General features: G+C 51.0%; 1 protein-coding gene across 1 annotated transcript in view; it reads left to right on the top strand.

The window, feature by feature from the left end:
* Positions 1–344: 344 nt before the first annotated feature.
* Usp2 (ubiquitin specific peptidase 2) overlaps positions 345–11350 on the top strand; it is a 30545-nt gene continuing 19539 nt past the window's right edge. The window contains exons 1-2 of the mRNA XM_008825994.2: positions 345–500; positions 9492–10327. Of these exons, the coding sequence (XP_008824216.1) occupies positions 9533–10327 (795 nt within the window). The 5' untranslated portion in view covers positions 345–500; positions 9492–9532. The remainder of the gene's footprint in view (positions 501–9491; positions 10328–11350) is intronic.

Here is an 11350-nt window from a genome sequence, read left to right as displayed (position 1 = left end):
AGGACCACCAAACCTTCCGTAAAATCTGAAAATTGGTACGTCGCCTTCTCCCGTGACCTCTGTCTCGGTACCTTCCAGCCGCCCACATTCCATCCAGTCCACTTCTTTCCCGGTGCCACCTCTCCAAACAGATGTGCTTTTCCTCCACGTGGTTCTCTGTATATCCCGGTTGCCTGGGAGACCCACGCCGGGCGGGGCTCTGATGACGACACAATAGGAACAAGCCAATAGCCGTGACGTGTGTCCGTGACGTGACGCGGGTGTGGCTTTGCCGGCCCGGGCGCAATGAGGCAGCTGCCCGCTGGGTGGCGCCGATTTCCCGGGGAGGTCCTTTCTGGGCCCCCGGCGGAGGTGGGGGAGAGGCGGGCTGGAACCGAGCGAGGCCAGGGAGCCCTCTGCGTCAGCTATTGCTCGCTGCGCCGCACCAGTACCAGCCAGGACTCATCCGCAACTCCATGCTTGTGCCCGGTTCGACTCGTCCATCCTCCGAGAAGAGGCAGGTACGTACCACCTGTCGGAGATGGGCCAGGGGAAAGCAGGGGTCAGTGTCGGCTCGGAAAGTGAGGTGTCAGCGATAGTCTGGATACAAGAAATGTAGGGCGAAGGCCAGCTGTGCGGGAGGAACTCCAGCTGTGGGTGCCATTGTGTGAGAGGGGCTGACAGCTGATAGCCCAGGGTGCCAGGAAGAGCCATCTGTGTGCTGATCAATGTGTTCTGAGGAAATGTTGCTAAGGCGGGTACATGTCCCAGTGCCCTGAGTGCTGTGTGGCCTGAGAATGACGCCTGGATTCTAACAGCCCCTCTCCCTTCTTTTGTGTGCAGCAAGCTGCCCCTGCTGTTAATGTTCTCTGGGGGACTGTCTCTGGTCAATTTCCCAAAGGGGGGAAGGGGGCTTAGGGAGAAGCTAGCAGTTAAGCAAAGGGTAAATTTTTCCACCAATCCCAAATCAGAAAGAGGCAACTTTGAAAGTATCACCAATCCCAAAGCAAAAGCAAGCATGCAGGGCAAGGACCTTGCCAAGGGAGGCCCTGGCTCTTCTGAGGAGAAAGAACTCTTAACTCCTGGCCCAGGTGCTTTTAGAGTGAGACTGAGTTGGAGATCACTGTAGGAGCTGTTTATCTCTCCAAACATGGACAATAAGAACGCCCGCCCCCCCCCTAAATCACCTGATAAAGCAATAGCAAAGAACTGACTGAGGGATGGGCTAGGGTTGGGGTGTCCCCTGGTCTTTTGATGCTGTAAATGCATGCCATTCTGGAATGAGGACTGGAATGAGGGCATCTGTCCTCCTACCACATCATCAGGACCTAGTCTGAGTCAGTATGGTGTACTGAGACAGGGTGGAGGCACCAGCCACGGGGCCTCCCAGTCCTCAGGGAGAGTCCATCGAGAAACAGGAGAATCATCCAGGGAGCTGACAGGTGCACCAAGACCAGAGGGACAAGAACCCAGCTTCCTCCTCTAGAGACCCTGCCCAGACTGGCTCTGCCACCCTGGAATCCTGAGCCCTCCAACAGGTAGAGTGGAACCACGCCTCAGGGGTCAGGCATGCTCTGGGCAATCTGGGAAGCTGCACTTGCTATATTTTTCTAAGCAAGGGGGAAGGAGACCAAATGTGCTTGGCCTGTGGCCTTGGAAAGATAGCAAGATGTGTCTTCTCTTTCCATTTTGGGGACTTGGACCAGTTCTGAAAACCACAGGATTGGTCTCTGGCAGTAGCGCACTCCTCCTGAGGGGTAGGTAGCCTGAGGCCTTTTTCTTCTAAGAAGGGTCACTTTCTAAGATATGTTACCTACTACTACTAGCTTTAGCACTGGTTGGAATAAGAAATAGAGTGTGCCTTTAATCCCAGCACTAGGGAGGCAGAGACAGGCAGATCTCTGCAAGCACAAGGCCAACCTGATCTATCAGGGAGTTCCAGGCCAGCTGGGAGCACAGGAAGACCATGTCTCAGAAAATAAATAAATAAATAAATAAATAAATAAATAAATAAATAAAAATTAGTAGTAGGAATATTAAAATCATCATTGATTGAACTCTTGCTATATGTGCCAGGAAGTTTAAAAACCAGGAAGTTTAAAAATGGTATTTTGTCCTCACCACTATAAAGCATATCATAAGGAATTAGGGGTTTTAAGGTAAGAACCCTCTCCCAGATTTTGGCACCAAAATGTTAAGATTAGGAGTTGAAAGAGTTGCTGGTAGAACAGAAAAGCAACCAACCTCATAGAATCCACATCAACCTTTATTAGTCAGTGAGGGGTAACTACCGACCATCAGGAGTCTGCTGTAGCCACAAGGGCCAAACAGCAGGGGAGCATAAGTACCTTTGTGTATGTAAATAGAGGTTTGGGAGTTGGGTAGGGGATTTGGGGCCTGTATTGCCCATAAGGGTCTCAGAAGGGCTTGTTTGCAAAGTGGGGACTGTTAGCAGAACTTTATGGGGGTCTGGGACAGGCTTGTTTGAGAGCAAGGATTGCTTTATGGTTTGGGGCTTATGGAGATCTCCCTTCAATTATTATTCATGTTTTACAAATTAAATAGCTAAGATTCAGAGCACTTAAGTAACTTGTTAACTGTCTTAGATCCAAAAGGCCTATAAACCAGACATTGAGGCACATGCCTTTAATCCCAGGTCTAGGGAGGCAGAGGCAGGAGGATCTCTGTTGAGTTAGAAATCAGCCTACATAGTGAGTTCCAGACCAGCCAGCCAGGGGCTACATTAGTGAAACCCTGTCTCAAAAAAAAAAAAAAGAAAGAAAAGAAAAGAAAAGAATTCAGACCTAGACATAGAAGTCCATTATAAAATAGTGGACTGAAACTTGAGTGCTGGTCTCATCTGTCCCTTTCTATCTCAAAATTCCAGCAGCCAGACTGGCAGTTTGGCTTCCTCCTGTTTGCTAATTCTGCAACTAACAGTTCTAGAAAATCTACCTTCCCCATGTTTTGGATTCACATTCAGCCCCAGCCCTCTGCCCTCTTTCCAGTTTCCCCTTCACTCTCCCTACTTGTTCTACATCTGAATGCCCCCTCCCAAGATTCTAGCTAGATCTCCTTGGCTGGCACCTGGCCATTAGGCAGCTGGTGGAAGGTGGGCATGTTACTGCCCCTTTAATTCTCCCTGGGCTTGGAATGCAAGAGAGTTGCCATCTCTTCGAGGTCAGATAAGATACTATATATATATCGAGCTAGCGGTAACCTGAGCTCCGGATTACCCAGCCCCAGTCAGACTCTTGCTTCTGGACTCTTCACTACAGTCCTTGCATGGCTGGAATAGAAGCCCCCAGGTCCTATCCAGTGCCCCCCAGACACAGGTCAGTAGCTGTCCCTTTGGTATTTGAGCTTTATGAGGTAGCCAAGTGGCCCCTGAGTAAGTTTGTGAGAGGCCACCTATGGGGCCTAGTGAGTGCTGTGTACTAACCCAAATGCATTTTTGGATGTGGGGACAGAGGACAACTGAAGCCCTAAAGGAGAGGGAGGGAGACCAGACTCTCCCCAGAGGGAGGTGCTGGGAAGGTACTGGGCAAAAGAGTTGGGAAAGAGAACTGAAGGATGCCCATACTTCCTGGAAACCTGTTTCGTTGCATTTTCTTGGACTTGTAGAGGTACCCAACCCCCTCCCAACCCCAAATCAAGAAGTACCCTATAGGAACACTCTCCTGGGCCCACCCACTTCATCTCCACCAGTCAGAATGCTTGCCTTAATCTCCCATCTCTTTATCTTACCTGCTCATCCCCCTACCCCCAAGCTTTCGGAACCTCCTAGAAGCTAGAGAGATAGAGATGGACAGAAATTCCTTTGTATGACCCCTAGCAGATTCTGGAATAAGCTGATGGGTTTAGGCACCAGTCCCTGATGAAGAGATCAGGTACTAGCAACAGGTTAGAGGGGTGTGCTGGGACTCAAGGGGCCTCAAAGGAGCAGATGGTGTGAAATGTGGATGTACCCCACCCCATCCTCTACTGGCCTCCTCCACACTTCCAGAGTGGGCACTTGTGGCCAGTGTAGCAATGGACCAGAGCAGCCAGAGATAAGGGTCAGAGAGTGTGACAGGGCCCCTCTCAACCCATCTTACTCCTCGGGTCAACACATTCTGATGCTGTTAGCCAACAGCTTTGGGAAGCTCTGAGGTCACCACTCTGGAGGTTCCCAAGCACCTGGTGAGACTGACTGGGACTCCCTAATCACGTGCCCTGAGCACCTGGGTAGGAGGAGGGAAGGGACTTGGCACTGTTTGGGGTGTGTCCATGTTTCTGTGGAGTTCAGCTTGAGGAGGGTGGGGGATTCTGTCCAGGCAGTGGCAAAGTCACAGAAGTATGTCTTCACCTCAGAAAGCTGAGCTCATCTGGGAAGAGAGGGGCTTGGATATGGGCCATCGTCCATTCCCTGTCCTCAGAGCCAGGAGTGCCTGGGATTCTTGAGGAGTAAGTCCCTCCCCTAGCTGGGCAGGTTAGGGAGCCCTTCACGTGAGCTACAGGAAATGACAGTGACTGATGACAATGGCTGATGCAAAGAGGTTGACTGCCTCAAGGGACAGGGTTCACTTTAACCTCTGATTCACCTAGTATCAGTACCCTGGGAAGTGGGCTAAGCTACAGCCAGGAGATGGAGGCTGGGGGATATGTCTACAACCAGGCTAGGGTCAAGAGCCTGGGCTGTGGTAGATGCCAGTGCCAGGGGACATGCAGAGCCTGGCACAGCAGGTGAAATGGAGGCCTCTCGTACCATCTTGTGGCCTCTCAGTATTGAACTGCAGCTCAGGTTTCTGTGCCTGGCTTCTCTTTCATTTGCCTACAGTGGAAAATCCAGGGGCCCACTCCTGCAGGAATCGGTACCCTCCATGCTGGATAAGTGGATGACTGGATCCTGTAGGAGTCCTCTCACCACCCAACAGGCCCCACAGCCCTGCTCCAACCCAGGGAGGGTCCAGGAGAGCAAAGCTGACAGAGTATAGGTCCCATCCCAGTTCTACAACTACACCAACCAGTGTGACTTTGGGAGATCAGGATCACTTCCAGAAACACTCATTTCCTTATCTGCAAGTAGACAGGCTGATGGCACCAGCTGCTTAAAGCTGCCCGAAGGACTGAGTTAATATACTGTGATCCAAGTCACTGTGGCTTTCAATGTTAAAACCTTTGGAAATAAGAGCACTAAAAACTTCATGTGACAGTTTCTCTGTTAGTTGGGTGTTGTAGTTTATATCTATAATCCCAGCACTTGGGAGACAGAAGAAGAAGGATATAGAACATTTGAGGCCAGCCTAGGCTACAGAGCAAGACCATGTCTCAAAAAGAAATCACTATTTAATGTCTTTTCTTTTCTCCCCCTGTAGCGCCAGCTGACCTGGAACTTGCTACGTAAATCAGGCTGGCCTCAATCTCATAGAGATCTTCCTGCCTCTATGTCTTGAGTGTTAGGATTAAAAGCATAGGTTACCTCACCCAGCTATTTAAATTTCTTGTGCATTTAGAATTATGGGTATTCTTTTTAATTTAAACAATAATCTTTCCAATGATATTTGCAAGCATGAGGCCTCTGTATCTGAAAGAGTTCAAGCTCACACCTGCACTAAGACTTTAAAACTCTGAATATCAGTGCACTGAAAAGACTGCAGAGAGGGCTGGAGAGCTCAGAGGTTAAGAACACTGGCTGCTCTTGCAGAGGATCTGGGTTTAATTCCCAGCACTCACATGGCAGCTAACAACATTCGGTAACTCCAGTTCCAGGGTATCCAGTGCCCTCTTCTGGCCACTATGGGCATTGCATGCACAGGTGCACCTAACATGCAGGAAAAACACTCATACACATAAAATGAAAATAAAAAATATTTTTAAAGGAGAAAAGAATGCAGGGGAAAGCCATGTGAGATAAAATCAGAAGCTGCATGTGAGGTCCTCAGCATGCTTGATGCCCCGTCCATACGTGTGGGACACCAGCTGGCCAGGAGACACAGCTGCTTGGCTCAGGTGTCCACATGGAAAGCTGAGTGCTTCTATGCAGAGGAATTCTGGCATGCCAATTTCCTAAGGAAACAGAGAAAAACCATGGGGAATCTCTGAATCTCTGAGAAGGAAGGGAGGAGCTGGCACCTCTCTAAAGATGGCATGAAGAAGGAGCAGTGTGGGTAAGGACTACCCCCATTGTCCAAGGTGGCAGGCACCTGGTGAGGCACTGCCTGGAGCCGCATGCCTGAACTTGCCAGTTCTGGGTAAACAGTGAAAGGAGATGGGCAGCAGGGCCCCACACTGGACAGGGAGGGGTATGGGGGATCTCAGCCAATGGGCTCGCCTCCCACTGTCCCATGAAAGAGCCATTCAGTCCTGGCTGTTCCTGTGGCAACAGGGAGACTCGAAGCCATGTGAGTGCTGCCCAGTCCTGTCCCTGTCTTGCATAGCAAGGCCACGGCCAATCCCTAGCCTGAGTTCCCACCCCTGGTGTGTTCTTCAACCTCCAGAGACAGCAGTGCCAGGTAATGCCAAGGGGCACCAACTTAAACTGTGTTCTCACCTCGAGGGTGCTGGGATTGTCTCCAGTAAGACTAGGGTTTAATGGAGGAGAGAGATGTGTGCAAGGCCTCAGCTCCAACAGGGACCCTCTCCCAGCCCTGACAGCTGTAAGGCAGACATCAGAGCTGAGTGGTGGTTTCTAGGGGGTGTGATGGAATGATTCATGGAACTGCTTGAGGGGGAGGGGAGAGGCCTTGACAGTTGTCTGTCAGATTGGAGCAGACAGGAGGGCTGAAATTGGGGAGCCTTCCCTGGGGTTCTGTGAGCCAGAAGATAAGACTCCAAATACAGCCCATGTCTATCCAGGCTGCCTGTCCCTGTCTGTTGTATCTTGTTTGGCCTGGGCACTTGCGCGTCATCTTCAGGGCTAAGAGAGGTCACAGGCTTGGGGCAGCGCCCACAGAATACCAATTCCCTAGGAGCCTCAGTCTGGAGGAGGGAAAAGGGCCATGGGGAGGAATCATGAGCTCATACCCTGGGGGTGGGGGCCTATCTGATTGGCTACTGGGTGTCCCTGCACTCCTAAGACCTGAAGTCTCTTTGACTTTGCATTATTGATGGAGTTCTCCAACGTGAAATAGAGGAGGACAAGTCTCCAGCACCCACCCCTCAGCCTCTGTATGTCTCCCCCCCAGTGGTTTTCTTCTGTCCCTGCTTTAGATCCCCCACCCCAAGTTACCATTTCCCAGAGTAGAGTGGAAGTTGTCGGGGAGGAGAGAACACAGTGGACAAGGGAATATACATGAAAGGTACTGGGATCTCCAGGGCCAGGAAAGAAAAGGGAAAATTATAAGATGGAGACCCTTTCTAAAACCAGCGGGGACTGAAAATCGCTTAGAGGTCTCTGGCAGAATTAAAGAGCACTGTTCTGGGGCCACCTGCTCACCTCCCACCCCGTCTTGAATGGCTTGAGTCTCTTCAGCCTTCTGCCAAGCTCTCAGCGTTTGGGGCTTGGCACTAATTCCTCTCTGCCCTAGTTCCTCTCTGCCCTAGTAGGTTGGGATGCCAGCCTAGGCAGACTGTGGGCTGCCCAAGCCAGTGTCTACTGAACAGTTAGATGTCTGCCCACTGCCCACTTAACTCACTGGGAGTAGCAGCCTGGCTCCTGGGCTGAGGTTGAGCCAGCTAGGCTGTGAGATGGCCAGCTCTGACATTATTATAGACTACAAAGGGAGGAGCCAGGCTGCCTGGCAGGGGTTGGGGGAGGAGATAATAACCAGTCATTGTTAAGTGCTTTCACGTGTTATTATCTCATTTATTCCTCACAACAACCCTGTGAGATAGAAATCCTGATGATAATTATTATGCTCATTTACACATGAGGAAATTGGGGCTCAAAGAGGTTAAATGACTAGTATAATTTCACCTAGCTAGTCTGTCACAGGGGGGGTCAAAACCAGCCCTGGTGCTGGTGAGATAGCTCAGCCAGCAAAGGCACTTGCTGCCACAACCTGAGTCAGGTCCCCAAAACTTACATGGTAGAAGGAGAGAACAGACTCTCACAAGATGTCTTCTGACCTCCACACATGGTATGTGCACACACACACACACACACACACACACACACACACACACTTTATAATAATTATGAAATGAAAAAAAAGGATCTATGCGTGGTGGCACACACCTTTGAGCCCAGCACATGGGAGGCAGAAGCAGGTGGATCTCTGTGAGTTCAAGGCCAGCCTCATCTATGTAGTGAGTTCCAGGTCAAGCTGGGGCTAAAGGGAGACCCTATCTCAAAAAGACAAAAAAAAATAGCAAACTGTGCTTGATACTCTGATAGTCCTGGACAGATATAGATTTCCCCCCCACACACCACCCTGAGGGCCCCCCAAGAGTCCCTTGGGATTCCCCCAGGAAAAGAGCCTGATCCTACTTGGTCTTTTCTCCAAAGCTCCTTTTCCATTCCTGCCTCATTGGCAAGAAAGTTGGCATATTGGAATGATGAAGGGATTTTTGGGGTCCCCAGCCCCCCTGATGACAAGTGGTAAAGGAAAGCTAAGGGGAAAAAGTTCGAGGCCAAGGCCTGGATTCCAGTCCTGATTCTAGGTAGCATGTGGCTTTGGGAAAACCAACATCATTTTCCCATCTGTAAAATGGAGAGGTTAAAAACGTGTTCTTTAGGGCCTCCCAAGCTCCACATTGGGTGTTCTTTCACCCCAGCTTACAAGAGCCAGAGGAGTCTGGAAATGGTATCTGCAGTGTAGGATTTTTGCCTCTAGGGGGCGCCCCTTGCATGAGTCAAGTCTCTACAGGATCAATTTGGCTTCTGTGTGTGACTCCCTGAGGAAGCCATCAGCCCTTAAACTCCACTTAGAAGAGGTCAAACTCAGGATGGTGTGGAATAGGCTGAGCCCCATACAGACACGTGTCTAAGGAAGAGCACAGAGGTGAGTCTGGAGACCAGGGTCTAGCCCATCTACCAGACATTCCCTCACCACTCTTCCTAGCTCACCTGTCATGCTCATTTCCTCTCACCAGACCCCTTTTTCTCATGAAGGATCTGACCCTATGTCATCTTTGGGACATTCCAGTGGATGGTAAATCAGAGCAAGGGGAGCAGTTATAACTCAGGATGCCAGTGCTCTTAGTCTAGGAGGTAAAGGTCTGGTGGGAACCCCCAGCTCAAACTCTTCTGTGGAAACTGAGCTGGACAGGATTTGACTGAAAGAGTACTATGGCATCAAGGGCTCTAGAGGTGGCCCAGCAGCTCCTTTTGCATATTTGGGTCTTCGAGAGCCCTCAGACTGACCAGGGCATGCTGATGTTGATTTATCTTGAAGATGCATGGACACACAAGCCCATGTGCATGCCTGTGTGCATGTGTGTTTGTCGCTAGCCAGACTCCTGGGGACAGGCACTGAATGGCTGGCCCCTATTGAGCCCTAATATCCTGGTCCATCTGGTAAGGAAAGCAAGCACAGAGTGAGCTTGGCACCTTGCAAGTCCCTTTGACAACCTCTTTCCTTGTCTTTCAGCCCATGAGGCTCCCAGTACACACTAAGTGCCACCCTGAAGGATGTCCCAGCTCTCCTCCACCCTGAAGCGCTACACAGAATCGTCCCGATACACAGATGCCCCTTATGCCAAATCGGGCTATGGTACCTACACCCCTTCTTCCTATGGGGCCAACCTGGCCGCCTCCTTCCTGGAGAAGGAAAAACTTGGTTTCAAGCGGGTCTCCCCAACCAGTTTCCTCCCCTCATCCCGCACCTATGGGCCCTCCCCGATCCTGGACTATGACCGTGGCCGCCCCCTGCTGAGACCAGACATTCTCGGCGGTAGTAAGCGGGCTGAGAGCCAGACCCGGGGCACTGAGCGGCCATCAGGCAGTGGACTCAACGGAGGCAGTGGATTTCCATATGGAGTGACCAGCAACTCCCTCAGCTACCTGCCCATGAGTGCCTGTGATCAGGGGGTGACCCTGAGCCAGAAGAAATCAAACAGCCAATCAGACCTGGCCCGGGATTTCTCCACCCTCCGAACTTCCGATGGCTACCGGACCTCAGATGGCTACCGGATAGACCCTGGGAACATGGGGCGCAGTCCCATGCTGGCCCGCACACGTAAGGAGCTCTGTGCTCTGCAGGGCTTCTACCAGGCAGCCAGCCAATCGGAATACTTAACAGACTACCTGGAGAACTATGGTCGCAAGGGCAGCACACCACAGGTGCTCACACAACCCCCTCCCTCAAGAGTCCCTGAAATCCTCAGTCCCACCTATCGACCCAGTGGCCGCTACACACTGTGGGAGAAGGGCAAGGGCCAAGCCCCTGGGCCCAGCTGCTCCAGTTCCCCAAGGCGAGACATCATGGTGAGTTTACCTTTGGGGATCCAGTGATGGGCTGGGAAGACAGCCACTATTATAGAAGAGCCAGCTAGGGTAACTGATTGATGAATAATGCCAACACTAGTAAAGATAAACAAGGGAGATCATCTCAGCATGTCTGGTGGCCCCATGGCTCAGGACAGAGGGAAGAGTGGTCCCACACTCTAAGGACCTTGATCCAGCAGTCCTTTAGAAATGTTCAGACATTGCTCCCCCATTACATTGTTCTTTTTGCCCTGTGCTTTCCCACCCAACATGCCAAAGTGTCCTGAAGACCCTGCTTTAGCCAAGACTGGACGCTTGGGGTAGGGAGTGACCACAGTGTTCCCTGGGGGAAAAGAACCCTCCCCTACCCCACCCCATCTCTAGATGCATCTGTCTCCTCCTGTTCAGGCTTTACACCTGAGCATGAGACTTTAGGAGAAGAGGGAGTCTCCTTTGACACTGGCAGGCTCAGACTCAGGGTATCTGGATAGCAGGACCTATGTGTCTTTGGAGAAAATCATCCAGAATTTTTTGTCTAAGGCTGGCAATGATCTAATACCTCAAAACTCCAGCCCTGCCTGGGCTGGGATGAGGGAAGTGGCTCTGCTGGAGATTGACCAAGGGCTGGCATGATCTCCCTTACATCTAATCCGTGAACACACCTCCCCTGGGGCAGGGGGGCAGTGACTGAATTCTGCCTTTCCTGTAGTTATTGGTGTGCCCATTAGGTGGCAAACTCTCAGAAATTTAAAAGATCTTATCTACATCCTTCACCACATGCCTCTGGCAGCATAGAACTCAGCTGACTTGCTGATTGCATGGATGAATGGGTGGGTGAAAAGATCAGAGGGAGGGTGGCATATTGGGGGAGGGAAGAAAGAAGGGAGGGAAGGAGGGAGGGAGGGAGAAGGAGGAAGGGAGGGATCATTGGATGGATGAAGAATGGTTAGATAAGTAGATGGGCACAATAGGTAGGTAGGCAAGCATATGGGCAAGAAGGTTGAGTGTTGTGTTCTCTATCCT

Source organism: Nannospalax galili, unplaced genomic scaffold, assembly GCF_000622305.1.
Source record: "Nannospalax galili isolate Female #2095 unplaced genomic scaffold, S.galili_v1.0 scaffold229, whole genome shotgun sequence".
Lineage (NCBI taxonomy): Eukaryota > Metazoa > Chordata > Mammalia > Rodentia > Spalacidae > Nannospalax > Nannospalax galili.
Note: the sequence above shows the minus strand (reverse complement) of the source record. Positions and strands in the feature narration are given on the sequence as shown.